The sequence below is a fragment of the Aulonocara stuartgranti genome (assembly GCF_965226115.1).
Source record: "Aulonocara stuartgranti genome assembly, chromosome: 12".
In the NCBI taxonomy this organism is placed as follows: domain Eukaryota; kingdom Metazoa; phylum Chordata; class Actinopteri; order Cichliformes; family Cichlidae; genus Aulonocara; species Aulonocara stuartgranti.
Window position 1 is genome coordinate 4479504 of NC_138948.1, and position 18316 is coordinate 4497819.

Consider the following 18316-nt stretch of genomic DNA (forward strand, 5'->3'; position numbering starts at 1 on the left):
AATGAAACTGATCCAATGTCATTAAACCATATTACAAATGTGCAACGCGTCTTCCTCACAATAAGGAGCAGGTCTAAGATCGGTGTGGAAATGCTGCTTTTTAAACACTAAGCAGGTATCTTGGGAATAAGAACAGTAATTCTGAGCACTCGCCTCTTCCCCCGAATATGAACCGCTTCATATGTCAGAACGCAACACAGATAAAACTGCTCCATTTCACCCTCTGTTCGATCCCCTCGTGGCTTCGCTCAGACCAGATTGCCTCTGAAATAAAACAGATGGTACGCGCTCGGTGGGAAACAGACTAAAAATTACGCCGCCCTTACAGTGCACATTTGGAGGACCTGTGTTTGTGTGTTTGATTCAGTAAATACTAGTTTTCAGAATATTTGGACAGATTCAGTAGGAAGTTTGAGCGTCTGCTTCCAATGCTGCTTGGCACAGACGTGAGGAGATTCGAGGGAGGAGGACTGGCTGCCAGTGTTTGGAACAGAGAGCAAATTTAGGCCATTATGACATTAAATGAAATATTCAGCTCCGTGTTATTTCACGCTGTGTCTCCATGTGTTTCGCTGTCATTTGCTCAAACTATTTACTGCAGTTTTGGATAAAGTCTTCTGCTCTGAAATGCTGTCACGTTTTTTTTTCCAGTCGCTTGAACAAAAAGCAAATTCAATTTGATGGCTGTCGATTCAAGAGCAGACTCCACATAAGCCAAGCCGCACAAGGCCAAAAAGGGGCCACATGTTTGTTGATATGGCCAGAACAAACTGAGAATTTGAAATTGAGATCTGTCCAAGTCAAGTATTACCTTCTTGATTTTTAAATATTGAGCATTGGAGCTACATGACTACAGGTAGATAGACTGGGAGCCATTTCTGCTGTTTGGTGTCTGGGTCTTGGCTGCAGACCCAGCTCTCTTCAGCAGGAGAAACTGCATGAGCACTGGAAGTGGTCCACAGGTGCGCAAAACAAAGATGATGTTGAATTAAACCAAACGTCCTTTTTAAACATAACGAATGCAGTCACCAAAGTTTAGGGTATCTTATTGCATCACTGGGGGTTTTGGCGTCACATCTAGACCTCTGAAAGGACTCACCATGGCGGCGTACTGAGCCTGAGCAACCTGCTGCTGATACATCATCTGCTGCTGCTGCTGCTGTTGGAGCATGGCCTGTTGTTGCTGCTGCTGAAGCATGGCCTGTTGCTGCTGCTGTTGCTGGAGCATGGCCTGTTGCTGCTGCTGCTGCTGAAGCTGAAGCGACTGCTGCACAGCCTGTTGGTACTGAAGTCAAAATTAAAAAAAAAAAAAAGTTTGGAAAACATTGCCTCCAAGTGATGGCTTAAAAATGACTGATGCTTAATAACTGGGATCATGGTGTGACGTACCTGGAGGTATTGGAGTTGATGTGCATTTGCATGTTGTTGCTGCACTGCCTGGTGGTGGTGATGCTGTTGTAGCTGCTGCAGACGCAAATCACCAGGTTGTAGCTGCTGCAGGACTCTGTGTTGTTGACTGCTGGCCTGTGGCTGAGGCTGTTGCTGAGGCTGAGACTGTATGGATGGTTGCCCAGAGCCAGGAGTGGGAGCTGAGAGGTACAGATGAACAGTGTTTGTTCTTTAGACTCCAGAAAAGGAAATAACAAGTAAATCTAAATTCAGGATATCGAGGGGTTTATATATTCAGATATCACATGGTGACGAGAGCTGAGCCGGTTGCTGATTTACCAGTCAATCAACATTCTGCCTACATCCACAGATGAGGATGCAGGCAATGAGCAAAACATTGCAGCATTATCCTCATTTGGAAGATATTTAGTTCGGGAATTTATGCATAAATAAATAATCATAAATAATTTTCAGTAATTTTAAGAAATGTGTTTTGGTTTGTTTGAAAATAATATGTGTATATAGTCTGTACTGTATTTAGTCAAAATAAAGACTTTTAACAAACTCCTTTAAGACATTTTCTTAGATATAAAAATCCATCCTACTGATGTTTAACAAACCTTTCTGGCCGTTGCTGACGGGTGCTGAAGGCACGGTCATCTTGACAGGGGTGACAGTGTTAGTGAGAGGCAGGACATTACTGTTTGCAGCCTTTGGCCGCTGTCTGGGAGCTATCGATGTTTCCGTTGGGCCCACAGAGTCTGTGATCCTGTAAAGGAGGAAGCAAAAGTGTCCCTCAGCATGTGCAGGAAGAACTGTACTATGTGCGTTTGTAACAGCTGACAGGCTGTGATCTCAAGAGGTAAAAAAAACAAAAAAAACAACAACAATAAAATAAAAAATGAATACATAAGATTAAAGTAATCCATCATTTCCATTTTCAGTTTATACATAATAAAACTGTCGGTGAGCAGCACCTGGCTTTCGTCAAGCTCTTCTTAGCAGCGACCTCGCTGGCTGTCAGAGGCTCAGGGAGTGACGTCGGGATGGGAGAGTTCTAGATAAACAGCAGGGAGGTTCATTTTAATAAGCCAGTGAGGAAAGGCTAAAGACATGCTGACTGTTTTATGCCTGTGACTTACGAAGAGATTTGGCACTGGACAGTCTTTTCCAGCTAATTTGAAGGCAAAATAGGACACTTGGTAAATGTCAGGTCTCTTCTCCTGGTCTGGTTCGAGCATATATCCTGAAGAAGATTAAAGATCACTTTATACACTACAAGAGCAAGATTTCTACAGTTAATTAAAAGGAAGTTTCAGTTACTTGAAACAAAAGTAAAAAATAGACAGTTGAAAAAAGAAACTATTTGAAACCACTTTCATGCATTTGTTCACTGACCTTTTGCTTGTTGGGCAATTGTGTAAACCACTACACTATTGAGCTGCTGTAATATCTTGTCCTCTTGATTGTTTTGCTTTGATGTAGTTACTTATCTAAGGTGGAAAGTTTTTTTTTGTTTTGTTTTTGCTTTCTTTTATTCTTTGCTTCGAGCCCTGTGTACAGGAGCTGCATGCAAAAAGATCTTTTGTTAAAAGGGTTGGCGTAATAAGCAAATGCTTCAGCCAATACCTTTTGATTAGCCTTGTCTCATGCTTTCTTGCTTTGTGGTAGATCTTTGTTCTGTATTCATTGAGATAATTGAATGCTAATCAATAAAATCAAAATCAAATCAAATCTTGTCTAAATTCCTAATTCTTGACCCTGACATTATAATAATTAAGAGAAATCTTTTCTTTTAAAACTAAATATTTTTAATCCAGAACAATGAAACAGTAACCAGCAAACCCACTCTGCAAAGTAAGTAAAGCTAAATTAAAAATATATTTATATTAAAAAAATACATTTAAAAAAGTTTAACTATATCAACTCTGGTGCAGAACAACATGTATTTGGCATGTATCGTCTTCCCTTGACCACTTGGTGGAGCTGTTTGTCAAGTGTTTTAAAAAGGAAGCTCCGCCACAGGATACATTTGGGGAAGTGAAATAACTTGAGCACAAACAAAGCTGTCGTGACTGACGTCCTCGACTGGTTCAAACAGGCTTGAGTTGGGTAAATGCATTAAAAAAAATAAAAAAAAAGACTGAAAGAGATCACTCTGTGGGTGACAACAGCGGAGAAGAAACCACACTAAAAAGGTGGAGACTGTAACATGGCTTTGTATTTCTTATATTTATCTGTGAAATTACATCAAAGTAACATTTGTTACGGTCAAGCCTAAAGTCAAGCTCCATAATGCGGGAGACGATTTCCAATTTAAACAACATTTTTTTCACATCTTTGATAATCTGCAAATGTGGGAGACAAATTGCAGACAGAATATTTTGCTCGTTGACAAAATGATGTTAAATAACTACTGAATCAAAAAAGACACCACAGGAAAACACAAAACAAACGAAAGTTATTCTGGATAGTTATTAATAACTACAAAGCTGTATTCAGCTGCTCCGTGTGACACGTTAAACTCCAACTTACTGATTAAACAGTGCAACTTGAAGGAGAATTTGGAGTTATCTGGAACGATAAAGGTTCCATCACATATGGCGACTTGACTCTCCCCAAATGGAAGTGCGAAGAAACACAGCTTGTACAACAAGCATCCAAGTGCCTGTGGAGAAAACAAACAATCTGGTCAAACACCTGTATCCAGTTACTTTGAGGATGGGCACTGCTAGAGACTCAGCCCCAGTGCCAACATCATACCCAAGTTTTGTTAGTGTGTATTCTATCGCAAAACCCAAAACACCCAGCGTGAGGAGTGTATCCATGTCTTCAATTCAAACACCACCTCATTTTCTCCCAAAATAAAGCAGCTAATATTGATAATAATAATAACAATATCTCATTAAACATCAGATGCCATGGAAGTTTTTGATGCAGACACATTTTGTTTATAACTGAAGAAATACTAGGTTTGTTCAACTAAGCCTGAACAGCCCAAAGGATTTAAAGCAAAACTCTGTAAGTACCCAAAATACCCATCAGAACCTGGGTGCTTTCCTCCTTGCCCTGAGACAATGACGATACAAACAACAGTGATAAACTTTAAATGCATGTTTCCTGAATTACTGAACCACTGAAATTATCTTTAAGATGTTTTCAGTAATTTGGTGGCATGTGATAAAATTGACTGATAGGCTTAAATAGAAAACAAATCAAGATTACCATTAAAGGATACAAGAAGTCTTTGTAAGAAGTCTAAGATGATGTGTGCAGGAGAATTATCAATGGTGCTCATTGGTATTCATCACATTAAAAGAAAAGAAAAATGGGATTCTACAATCACTGAATAGATCAAGAAACCATGCCCTGGCCCTCGAAATGATGCTTCCTTTCTCTTCCTACAGAGGTGCACAGGTCCTTATTAGAAAATAATATTTTTATTCATGTCACACGCTAAAAAACTGTGTTTACAAAATCAGGCCCAGAGTCTGCTCTGCAGGCAGTATGGCTGTCCAAACAAACCGGCATGCAAAAGTGCTCTGAACTAAAACATATATTCAGCTTAAGCTACATTTGGCTCCAGTATCCAGCATATCTGCTGACCATGCAGTTTGGGATGAAAGAGACTTTGGAATTAGCCGCCCCATTAGGGAACGGTTTCCCTTTAAGCGCTCCATCTGATGATAGTCTGCACCACTCTCCTTAACAAGCTAATCCAGGCTGATGCTCTTAATCTAAGTGAGCCAGCGTGACCACCAAACAACCCCACAAAGTAGGAATAAACGCTTAAGAAATGTGTGTGAGGCACAGCTCACCGTCAGGCACATGGCTCAAAAACAGGAAGTGACAGCACATGGGGTAGTTGACAGGAAGCTGGGGGTTTTTTGGACTCCTACAGTAGGCATTTTCCTTCGACCAGAGACTGAATAGCTCTAACAGACTGAAGCCACTTTCATCAGGCTGTGCTGAGCCGTGCTGTCTTACTACTGACTGACTATGTATTCATAGAGGAAGCATTAAAGAAGTATTTTATAGACATGCAAAGTAAAAGGATCGACCTTAATCTCATCATCTGGAGCAGCTTGATAATGGCAAAAATCATCATCACTTTATTACTGATGTACGATATTGATGCATAAATCTGACATTTGGATCAGATATCAGTCCGAGCCCGACTCAATAACCCTGATCAGGTATCTGTGACAATGGGCTCATCTACAGGCCCATCTGTTCGATTCAGTTTAATGACACTTTGCATTTATGCGTTGGCAACAACTAGCCAGAGATCTAACGTAGCATGGAGTAGGCAAATGGCATGGGGTCAAGAGTGTGGGGCCTTTAATTCTTTGTGAAAGTTTCTGATTTGACTAGATTTGACACCACAGCTTCTTCCAATCTACTAATAATTTTAGGTCTTTTTTAAATGTTTCAAACAAAATAAGATGCTTACTAAACATTCTAAGAAATAAAACACTAGTTGTCCCATTATCAGCCACATCCTTGGCTGTTTTACGTCATTAACGTACACAATTCCTCAATAATGGCTCCTGTCCAAACACTTGTTTCTGCTTCTCTGCCTCTTTCTTTCAAAACAGCAGAGGCCCATTTCACACAAGCCTATCAAGGCCCTTAACTGAGTCTAATAATCACATATGGACCCAAAATGAAAAAGGACGGGGAGCAGAGAGGGAAGAACAACTAGCTTTGTTGTGACTGATGTTGCTCAATGTTTTATGAAGGAAAAACGCTGCTGGAGAGCTGGTGGAGGCAAATAGCTGGGAGAGAAAGAGAGAGGAGGAACCTGTCGGGGCAGAGTACTGCCAGGCCAAACCAGCCCTGCAGCCTGCGTAACACACACAGACAGCATACATACAAACAGGGAAGGACCTTACCCATATATCAGCCTTAGTGGTGATGGCTTTTCCTGCATACAAGTTAATCATCTCCGGCGCGCGGTAAGAAAGGGTTGTGTACCTGTACAACACAACAACAGGAAGTAATAGATGAAAGTATGTCCTGTTCAAAAATCCAGCACTGCTAGGAACTTTCTCCCCGTCATTCACTGCTGATTTACATTTCTACTCTAACACATTTTCAGTATTTGTAGTTTTGTTTTTAAATGAAGTGTATTTCAGTCACTCAACTGATGTTTAAAATGAGTGATTACAACAGAATACAGTTAAGAGCTTGGCAACTAGGCTCTGTATTACACACAGAAAATTGGGGAGTGATTACTAAACATCCCCTGGAGCCTACAGGTGGATGCTGGGGTGGAGGTGGTGCTGGAACATATCCAGGGACGACTCCTGTGTGAAATCTGCAGCTTGAATAGGTGTGTTTGGTACAGTTTGAGCTGGCTTTGCCTGATGTTTTTGCTGGCTGTTGAAGTCACAAAATTAAAATACCTAATATATTTCAGGTCATCATTAATCTGAAATAACTGAAAAGACTCTTTGTATGTTTTCTGATTTTGCTACTAGGCAACAGGCAAGTATACATCTATTCGTTTTTGACGTCCTCAAACGCGCCACTATGTGTAGTAGCTAGAATCAAACTATTTTATTCAGCTGTTTTAACACTGACCAGGTAGGACAGGAGAGGATTTTTAGGTTTCATAACAACATGTTTGGCTCTAACAGTGAACCAAAACAAAAGATGTAGCTAAGCAGCTAAACAACAGGCTCAATAAGGGGCCTGATAAAGTCAAGGGGAACTTCACATTCAAATGACCTTTTCTCTTCTGATTCATCGCTACAAACAACTTCTAGTGCAAAGCAAAAGCACATCACTGCAAAAGAAGGGTGTGCTTGATTTCACTCACACACACACACACACACACACTTTCATATCTCAGTGAGGACATCTAATTGACATAATGCTTTCCCTAGCCACTTGCTGCAACCATCAAAAATGAATGTCTAACCTTAACCATAGCCTAACTGTAACCCTGACGCTAAAACCACATTTTGAGCCTCAAAAATGCCTACAAACTCATGGGGACCAGGATTTGTCCCCATAAGTGACTGTTGGTCCCCACAAGTATAGTAGCACTCCAATTTTCTGTACTCAAAGATATCCAAACATAGTACACACAAACCAGTTTTTTGTTTTTTTAGTCACTGGCCAAAGTTATAATTCAAATTCAGATTCAAACTTTTATGTGTATCGTTTTGCACTTTCACATAAATACAAGCTTTCAATGCTTTCATGACTTTGTCTGCTTCTGTTTATTGATGCACAGAAGAAAAAAAAAGCGACTGCAGGTCAGAGAGTTCCTCATTTACTGCAATAGAAGAACAAACATTTCATTTAGTTTCCTCTTCAGAATCTGTCTGATAACATTCAAAACAGCTGGTTGCATTTTGAGCAAGTCCGGCTTTGAAATGTTAGATGGAAAACCAGCTGAGTCAGCGTAGATCTAAAGCCCATTTCTGTATGACTGGGCAGATTTACACATCGTCCTATTACTGATAACAACCACACATACTGGACTTTATTGCAGCTATAAACGGGTGAAATTGAACAGGCCAATGCTGAACAGGCTTCTGTGATTTGACACTATACAAACAGAATCACATCTAAGACTGCAGATCCCTGCCATACAAATGTGCATGGGGCAAGAAGTGCCTACGTAATCACATCCCATTACTGGGCATAATCTCTGATATCTGTTGGTTCTGGGCCATTACGCAGCCACCTACCACAGACGGCAGCACCTCTCTCTGCACTGGAAATTATTTAAAAAAAAAAAAAAAAAAAACTAAGAAAGATAACGAGGCAAAAACTGCCAAGAAACTGCCACATAGTGCAAACTGACCTTGTTTATGTGCCTCACATTTCCTCTGAATTCAAGATTTGATTATCAGCAACGATCTTTAAAGGCTCGTAAACACGCATGCCCACACGCACACAGTCTACATCCAACAATGTTTTCACTTTGTGACTTATATTAGTTTGTTTTTTTTTCCTCCATATTTTTTTTTTTTTAACCAAAACAACAAATATAAGGCCATGATTCTCTTTTATGGTTATCCGTTTTGTTTTTATCATCATCATCATCTATGATAGATAATGACATTTAAGCATTTTTACATTTTACTCTTGTTATACTTAATGCTGCCCATCTTAGCCCGGGACATTTTCTCACAGAATAGATTCCTTAATCTCATCAGTTTTACTACAAGAAAAATTATTAACAATGAAAAGTAATTAATTTGAATCCACCAGCCACAAAAACAAACTGTCATGAACATATTAACAAGTATTATATTCCACTCAGTCTACCTCTCAGTGTGAAGCAGTCCCTGATTATTCATCAGACCAATCTTATCGTTTCATATCGACTCAGAAAAAGAAAATATTTGACTTTTTAAAATGGCAAAAGGAAAAAAAAAAAGTCCTAATATAGAGACTTTATGGGGTTGCTGGTGGCGTTTAACAGCTCTTCCCTTACAGGACACATTTTTAAAAACATTGACAAACATCAAACAACTGGCTATGTTCAGGCCCTAAAAACCCTTACTTCTTAATCTCGTCCTCCACAGCAGCCACGCCGTCCTTCTGTGGCAGTAAAACTCTGTGAGTGGCGCTGCCAAAGTCGCACAGCACATAATTTCCTTGGTCATTCAGCAGGATATTCTCAACCTGGCAAAAAAGAAACACAGCAGGGTTTGGAATGTTTTCAGGAGAAAAATGACATAATGGAAATAAAAACTATTGGAAAAATTAATGAAAACCCTACACAGCACAGCACAGATGCACCTAGCGAGGGGGGGAAAACAACAGCAGAAGAAGACAATAATTCTAATGTGTTAGTGTGCACAGGTAAGTAGAAGTCTCTAATGTTTTCAGAGCCTCTCAGCTGCAGTCTTAGTACAACGTTTAATGTTTTAATTTCATAATTTGTCACTCCTCACTTTGACGGTTTATACCTCACTTATGGATGCTTTAGATTTCAACTGCTGGCTTTTGCTGAACATAGCTTTCAGGTCTGGTCCAAATGTTGGTAAATCATAACTAATGAGGGGCTGTTTTTTGAAGTCATCAAATCTTATCTGCAATTACACAGTCCAACCATTCGTTAATACGCTATACCCAAGTCATACTTTTCCACATTGGGGAGAGCACACCGTTCCCCAGGTGTAAACACAAAGCCACTGCCTTAGTGACACACTAAACACAACGACACCTCACTGGCCATTGTTTGCATGTGGTCTGGAACAATGCATCCTAACACGCAGGGGTCAAAAGACATCAGAAATGTCGAGATGGTCAAGGTCAAGAGGAAAATGAAGAAGACAAAGAAGGCCAAGAGGACAACCAAGACAATTCGCTTCTGATGCAGTTTGTGCAGCTGTTGTCCAAAATGTTTTAACCATGAAAGAAGCTGGAATGAGGTTAACACCAATAATTTCACATTTTTAATGTGTTTAGAGAGTCATCATGTGACCTAAAAAAAAACCATAAGCCTCAGGTCTTAAAGGTATGAGTTTTAGAGTCAAAAACAAAGACTGACAGTTCATATCTGTTTTTCTTATACCGACTTTCATTCCTCTTCCCTTCAGTGCATATCTCCACCTCTCCAGGATCACTTGGACGCGCAGATCGCAACGCTGTGTGTAAACAGTCTATAGAGAAACCAATCTGCCACTGCAAACAGCGAGAGGCTCAGAGCTGATCCCTGATGCAATCAGACCCCAACCTTGAACCCAACAGTCACTCCTGAAGCACACCTCACCACTGTCTCGCTGTCTCATACTTGTCTCCTGCACCACTCGCATACATCACCACTCCCGACTTCCTAAATGCACCACAGCTCCTGTTTTGGGACCCTCATGTCCTTTCTCTAGATCCAAGTGTAACTCCCTCTGGGATTCTCAATCAGCACCATCGAAGCAAATATCACATTATGACTGCTCAGTATGAAGTCATAAAGGTGCTTCCCTGACCCTCACCTCTCTCCTTAACCTAGCTTCAACAACTCTCTCCTATAACTTCATCAGCCTTTTTTTTTAAGTTTAATACTATGGTTAGTTTTTAATAAACAATTGGATGTAATTTTGAAAAGATCTCATTAGTGTGTGTTTAATGAAAAACCTTAAAAACACAGACACTGCTTCCTGGCACTCTGAATTTATTTGGAAAGTCAGACTGGTATGAAGTATTCCACTAAAATCACATCAGCTGTGATAGACAGATGAGCAAACAACCAAACGGTGGCTCGTCGACTCCTATTACATTATACAGAGATTCCATCCTCACAAAACCTGATCTAACACTGATGTTTCAGCTGAACTGAGCAAGCCAGCTTTGTGTGGGTTTAATGCCTCATTTTTCAGTTAATATTTCTACCTTCTGAGGCAGAAAGAAATGAAAAGCAACCAGGAATAAGATTTTAAAATTAAACATCTGAAAGGAGGAAACCAGTGATGTGTTTGTGGGAGATGTGGCAGAAAAGATGAGACCAAAAAGACTTTAAACTGTCCAAGGAAAACCTGAGCTAATGAAAGAAACAGTGAGTGCCTCAATCTGTTGACAGCTCAGGGTTAAGGGCCTTTTTTGCACTCTCACTTCCCCTGGCACTGCGTGACTGGGCCTCCGCAGTCTTTTGTGTCCCTGCAACGTTATGTAAGCCGTGTAGGCTGAACAGATAGACAGCGAACAGAGGACCAGCCTGTGGAGCTGAAGGGACTGCACTGTTTAGAGGCTTGTCCAACTGGACTGAGTACAGCAGTGCACTGATGGGGCCACTGAGGAGGATTCAACTAGGGTGGGAAATTACCACCAGTCTCCAGGCATCAGCAAATGAGGGCAAATCTGGCTTTTAGCCACCCTTTGAATTAGAAATCTAAAAATTAAAGTGGGTTAAAGTTGGCCAGGAAGATTTAACTTTGGAGCTCTGGAACAATCCGGAAAAGGTCATAGATGAGCAACAAACGGGGTTATCGGACGAGAGGAAGGAGCGGAAGTAAGTGAACGAGCTGGCAAAGGAAGCAGCGACACGTAAGAGGAAGCAGAGGAGTGAGAATGAGGGGTGAAGTAAAACTAAAGCATTCCTCCTGCTGACCACGCAAATTTAGTTCACTTATAAATAACATCTGATATTTAATTAAATAGAAACCTGCTTAAACTGCAAACCAGAGTTACTCATTCTGTATGCGTCTGCTGCACACACACACACACGTCTCCAGGAAAGGGTTTACAGTTTGCAGGTGACACACTTTTCTTTAACCGTAAAGTTAATCATTTAACAAATCCGACACTGTTTAACAGTTTCAGATTTCAAACTGTAATAATGTGTAGACATCGCATTTAAACAAAAGTTATATTTTAATATTTCACCAACTAAACTGTTGGTTTATCTTACCTGGTGCCTTATCCTATTAACTTCACTAAAGCTCAAGTGGTCTTTCTTTTCTTCATTTGTGTGGATGAACATCTGTGTAAGTGTGATTTTTGCAGTCAGGCCGCGCTTTTTAAAAATACAAAATAACACGTTAGTTTTTTTTGGGTTTTTTTGTTTTCTTCTGTGGGGTGATTGAGCCCTTTGAAATTCGTTAATGTACATTTACCTTTCTATGTTTTACGCTGCACAAGTGTAACTGTCACCAACCCATCTGTCCATCATTTAAGCTTCTTTCATGAAACAGAGGAGGGGATGGAAAAGTACAAAAATACCGGCCTCACCTTAAGGTCTCTGTGGATGATGGGCGTTTTGCATTGGTGCAAGCGGGCCACGGCCTCACACGTGTCACAGAAGATGTGGAGGACCTCAGCCTCGCTGAAGCCCACGTTTAACCGCTGGTTCATTTGCTTCACTACCTGCCCCGCTGCAGAGAGAGAATAAAGGGGTTGGAGAGACCGCTTTAGGAGTGAAAACAGATCAAAACAATACATACAGCATGTTTGACCATAAAAACTATTATCAGCTATTCTCAGTAACTACTGTACTGTTTGCATGTAAACTTATTCTGATGAGGGCAAAACTGCTTTAAAGGGCAGTGCATGATCAATATAGAGGCCAGGGGTGCTAAAATAATAATCACACTTTAATCTCAATTACTCAACACAATTCTTTAACTTATGATGCTTGCATTAAAGGAAAAAAGAAAGAGGCAAATGCTGCTGGGCACAAAGGGTTGCCTGGTAGACATCGGTAATGGCCATCATGACTCCCGGGTGGGTTTCTTTTGTCTATGAAGCCAATTTTACACAATGGTAACAAAATGATCACGCAAGCCCGCCTTACCATGAGAACAGATGGGGGCAAAAAGACGACTCAGAGCTTTATAAGTACTAAAAGCACAGTGCTGTAAGGCAAGCACTTCATTTATAACCAAATATTTAAAAAGTTAGAAAACAGAAATGAGAGTCTCAAAGCAAAAATAAATGGAAGAGACCGGTCTTATTTCAGTTATTTTGTTTTTATAATTATTCAGAAGCCGAAACTCAATTAATCGTTTAGCTTTAAAAACTTAAATAGTACCAATGCAAGACGATGCAGAAAGCAAACAAAATGCTGCACATTTTTACTTTTTCCTTACACGTTTATTCCTCTGCCTCTTGGACTTTATCCTAAATTTGCTTAACTGGTGAAGTTTGTGCTGATTAATGGAGCCATTGTGCTTGTTGTTCTTGCTCTGCCAAACCGTGCCATATGACAAAAGTGGCGTCCTATCTGTGGGCCATTGTGTTGCATCAGCTGGTCGAGTAAGTCTCAATTTTTTACAGTTTTAATGATATATCAGTACAGAACAGATTAACAAATATAGAGGGAGATGTTGCAACAGTTTGAAAAGACAAGGCTTTCTGGGGGGGAAAAATTGCAGAGAAAAAAAACCCACCACATTGGTTGCTTTGGCAACCAATACTGGAGTCCTACCGCACTAACCCAACAGTAAGCCAGCCAGCTTATTATCACCTAGTTAGCAGATTATTCATTGCTTGTCCTTTTGTGTTTATTTTTTTTCCCCCCCCAACCTAAACAAAAACAGAACTCAAACCAAAATAAAAACCAGAAGTGCTTTTTAAAAAATAGAAACGACTACATGCATAAAGCAGAACTATGAGGCCTGTCAGAACATGTTTATATTTACAGGGACAGGTTGTACCTTTACAGTACTCCATAAGGATCAGGACCTCCCACACGCTGTCTGACGCAGGACTGATCGTAGAGTCCAGGTAACCAACGATGTTCTTATGGCCCGACAGCTCTTTCTGCAAAGAGGAAGAAAACGGGGGAAGAGCGTGACAGAAAGAAATATCAAACACGTGCTAAACAGCAACACAAAGAATCAACTGATGTGATAAAAGGATCGTCAGACTGGACACAAACTTTTCTTTTCCTTCTTTTTAGTGAGTGCTGGTTCATGTTTAGACATGTGTAGTGTTGCTCCTATATTGCTTCAGTTATGGTTCACCCAGCTATTGAATGTAGAAGCATGAAAACCACAGTCTGAAATAATGTGCTGCAAACTGCTTTAAAGACTCCCGTCATGTTAATCAGAGATGAGTCACCGATGAGCCAAACACTGCATAAAATCTTACACACTGCAATTGTTTGTTTGTTTTTTAATTCATCCATACAATAAAATAAATTCTCCTAGAATTAAAACATCTTCTGAATTATTAAAATGTTTTTCGTAAATATTTGTAACTGCTGGCTTTGCCAAGTATGATTGGAAGAAAAACACAGGTGTGAGTGCAATTCAGCTGCTTCAGAGGCGAGCTCTGTTTGTTTTGGTTTTTCACTTGATAACTCATGCTCATCTCTTAACTCTGTAAGGCTATGTCCACACGTAGCCGGGTATTTTTTAAAACGCAGATTTTTCTATGCGTTTGCACCTTTCGTCCACACGTAAACTGCGTTTTCGGTCACTGAAAACGGAGATTTACGGATATTTTCGAAAACTCAGTTTTTGCATTTACGTGTGGACGAGGAAAACGGAGAAAACGCAGCGTCAAAGGTGTGCGCCTTTTTTGACGTCACACTGTGCGCCACGTTATTGTTTCGGTGAAATGAATTTCTACATTACTGTTACTTGTACTCTCTGCAGTGTTTAAATGCTTACATATACACACACAGTTACTGTCCCTCCTCACATACGACTCTGTTCTGCTTCTATGCCCCAGCTTTGTTTACTATTTCCCACCGAGGCTTCTAGACTTCTGATTGGCCAACATTTCTACACGGTTGGGAATATATCACCACCTGTTACTTTGGCATGTTCCTAGCAGTGTTTTCCTTCATTTTTGCGTTCACGTGTGGACGGGATTATTTTTTAAAACGAAAATGGAAAATCTCCGCTTTCAAAAATATCCGTGTACGTGTGGATGTAGCCTTAATCTTAACTTTATTTATTCTTGTATTATTAATGCATCAGAGCACATCTGCTGGTTCCCAAAGGGCAGCACGAGGAGAGAAACTGCAGCATTTCTTGGAAACCGACACACCTACAGTCGTGTCCTGACAGACCTGAACTGTGTCAGAGTTTAAGGTCAGCTGTGTGTGTGTGACACATTGTTCCAGTTGATGAAAAAGAATTGACACACAAAGCTGACTAAACAGCTCATAGTGAGCTGTTCTTCATTAGGACAGAGGAGAATAACATGAAAGCAGGAAAAGAGTGAAGGGAGTTGCATATGTGAAATGGTTATGGGTGGACTCAAACCCAGGACCCTGCAGCCTTTTGGCATATGGGTTGCCCACTCAACCAGGTGAGCAACCCAGCTTGCCCGTGACTGAAGTATTTCTTAAAAAAAAAAAAAATCATTCATTAAAACTCCTTTTTTAAACTCAAACTGAGACCAGAAAAAGGTTAAAAATGCAGCAATACAAACTTTTGGCACTATAATGACATTTTCAAAATAAAAGCCTCTAATGAGTTACAGGAAGTTAACAGGGTTCTCAGAATTGTGTCAAAGGCTCTAAATGAACACTGCACGTGAGCTGTAGAAAATATACCTGGACATAAAAGGTTCAGACTTTCAAAACAAAAGCCTCAAATGTATTTATCGTTTTCCTTTTTTACCGTTTATGAAATGCTGATGCTGCTCATTTATACAAACCTGAATAAGGTTTAATAAGTAATAGACCAGGTGCGGCAGGAGCAACAATACCAGTAATAGAAGACCAAGAGCAAGACGCATAACCTCATGATAAATCTAATAAATGACCCACAGAGCTGCATATCATCCTCATCACACCAAAGTTGTAGGAGAGGATGACGGACATTGGTAGCAAATTTTGTAAAACTATTGAAAAAGCACTTACAATGGGCACACAACTTACTCCACTGTCATATGACGATAAAGTAAAAGTAATTATCTAAATTTCCACAATGTTACTGAAACACTTTAGCAATAAAGATAAGCACAAAGGCTTTAAGTGTAGTTGAAATGAAGGAACACTGATGCTGCTCTCACCATGATAGTGATCTCTCTCTTGTAGACATTCAGGTCCGGGACATTGTTGACGTACATCCTTTTGAGAGCACAGCGTACACCGCTGTGCGTACGAGCCAGAAACACCACAGAGAAGCCTCCTGTAAGAAGACGGAATGATAAGTTATCTTTACATCAGCTGCTTCGAAACTTTCTCTTGTATGGAAGTTATTGTACAGGATAACATGAGGCTTCAGACGGAGGCACTCTATGTATAAAACTTCTCACTTAAGATTCTGTATTGAGTCTCGTAATGGAAAATGGCTCACGTTCCAACATGATGATAAGTGCATTTAAACTTCTTTTTTTTTTTTTTTAAATAAACCATCCATGTCACTCGTGGATGGTTATCAACAGTTCATCCAGACTGGTGGCCAGGCAACAAAGACACGTGCACATGCCAAACAAGAACTTCAAGGGTTGAAAAGTGAAGGTAACAAACCAAAATCTCCCCAAACGGATGACATTTCTTGATTCCCTTGTGTAAAACAGCAATTACAGACTGTGTATAATGAAGTATTCTGAAAAGGACTCCAAAATGCTGATTAACCAGCAGCTAACAGGTTAAGGATAAGCTTATTTGGCCTGCATGGTCTGAACTCCAACTGGATCTAATTCGGACTAAATCACGCCATTTTCCTTTTAAACCACAGTGGATTTCCAACAGAAAGTGGAAAATTGAAGTTTAGGGATACAGTGTGCCAATGAAGACAGATGTGCCAGTGTGTGCTGTGATGGGGCAGCCTTTGGTCTGATTACCAGGGGTTTGCTGAGTCACTGAGTGGCGGGCATCAAAGTCCACTGACCACAGAGAGGAATGAAAGCTCTACAATGGTGCACTTGTTATGAAAGTCACCTCAGGACAAAAGACCACATACTCACTACAATCGGAAGTTGTGTTTTAATGAGGGGAGTGCTACATAAGTGTATCTGATTAATGACGGTTACATCTGTGTGTCCTTGTGAGGACAGTAAACAGAAGACAGCAAGCCCCGGTCTGGCAAAGAGAACATAAACAGACTGAAGCAAAGTGTTTGCTTATATGTGGTCGCAACAGTGTGTTAATGTAGCACACATTATCAGATTGGAAGGAGTGGATGAGGTCATCCCACAAGCTCAGAACAGAACAAAACAGGGAGCTAAAGACAAGAGGACAAGCTGCTATGTTAGAGCTGTGTTCAGTGTAAATGTGACACTGCAAATAAAATAACAGCATTCAAAATGAGACTAGTTGGGTCTATTCTTTCTAGTCTTTCCTTCAATCGGGATTGGCAGTGTCAAAAATGCCCAGAATCTGATAATTACTGGTGATTCTACGAAATCGTACAACAGGTTTCTTGAGACTAAAGTTTGACTGTTCGGATAAGCAGCCCACATTTTCACTAGAGTTTCTATAAATGCCACAAAGTGACATATTACTACAATTTTCCAGATAATAAAACACTGAATTAATTCCTCTGGGTTGGGAGAGCTTAAGTGTCTCATGGTCTTGTTCACAAGTCATGGTAAGTTGGTGTTTGAGACAGACCTGCAGATGTGCAAGCCTTTAACTCTTAAACCTGTGATTATACCCATCACATGCATAAAATATTCGTCTGCAGCGTTTTCCTTCCAGCTTTGATTGCTTCTAGGACTAGGATGAGTGGACTGGTTACGAAATGTTTCTGAAATGCGGTGGAATCAAACATTTTTTTGAGTAAACTACTTAAAAGTCTTAAGCAATAAATAGACCTTTGAAGGGGTAGGGAAGCCTACCCTGAGCCTGGTCCTGCTGGTGGTTTCTTCCTGTTAAAAGGGAGTTTTTCCTTCCCACTGTTGCCAAAGTGCTTGCTCATATGGGGTCATATTATTGTTGGGTTATTCTCTGTATGTATTGTAGGGTCTACCTTACAATATAAAGCACTTTGAGGTGACTGTTGTTGTGATTTTGTGCTGTATAAATAAAATTAAGTAAATTAAATTCCTGACAGTCTAAAACAAACAGTTTTTTTCAGAAATCACCAGTTATGGTTGCAGTTTAATTTACCCCCCGTTGACTTCCTGCGACAATTTCAGTCATACTGGATAACTATCATATTCATATAAAAATAAAATGGATGCATGACTGTCGCTGCTCAGCAGCTGTATCTGCAGCCAGGCTATCATTTCAAGATTGAAGCAAAACAGAAATTCTGCCAAGTACAAGAGCCAAAGCCGTTTACGGCTGCTGGATGCTGTTCATTGATTTGCTTTGGTCTGCCCAGCGCGCTAAGGTCAGCTTGATGGTCACTCCAAACTGCCGTGCCTCGATTAAATTGATTTCCTGTAACAAGGCAGATGAGTACAAAGCCATGAGACAGAAAACTGAATCAAATGGTGGGTTAGGCTCCTATTTAAGAGATCCTTTTTAAGACACTGGGAAGCAGTCATTCTTGCAGACTTTCTGCAAGCTGAAAAACCAAATCATTTGTGATGTGCAGCATGCTTTATGGCCCTGCTGTTT

The 18316-nt window shown here is 40.3% G+C and overlaps 1 protein-coding gene across 1 annotated transcript in view; it reads right to left on the reverse strand.

Annotated features, from left to right (window-relative positions):
• bmp2k (BMP2 inducible kinase) overlaps nt 1–18316 on the reverse strand; it is a 55930-nt gene that overhangs the window by 14333 nt on the left and 23281 nt on the right. The window contains exons 2-12 of the mRNA XM_082556060.1: nt 15817–15935; nt 13503–13608; nt 12079–12221; nt 8915–9036; nt 6285–6366; nt 3925–4057; nt 2532–2635; nt 2367–2446; nt 2010–2158; nt 1390–1589; nt 1100–1285 (exon numbers count right to left, since the gene is read on the reverse strand). Of these exons, the coding sequence (XP_082412186.1) occupies nt 1100–1285; nt 1390–1589; nt 2010–2158; nt 2367–2446; nt 2532–2635; nt 3925–4057; nt 6285–6366; nt 8915–9036; nt 12079–12221; nt 13503–13608; nt 15817–15935 (1424 nt within the window). The remainder of the gene's footprint in view (nt 1–1099; nt 1286–1389; nt 1590–2009; nt 2159–2366; nt 2447–2531; nt 2636–3924; nt 4058–6284; nt 6367–8914; nt 9037–12078; nt 12222–13502; nt 13609–15816; nt 15936–18316) is intronic.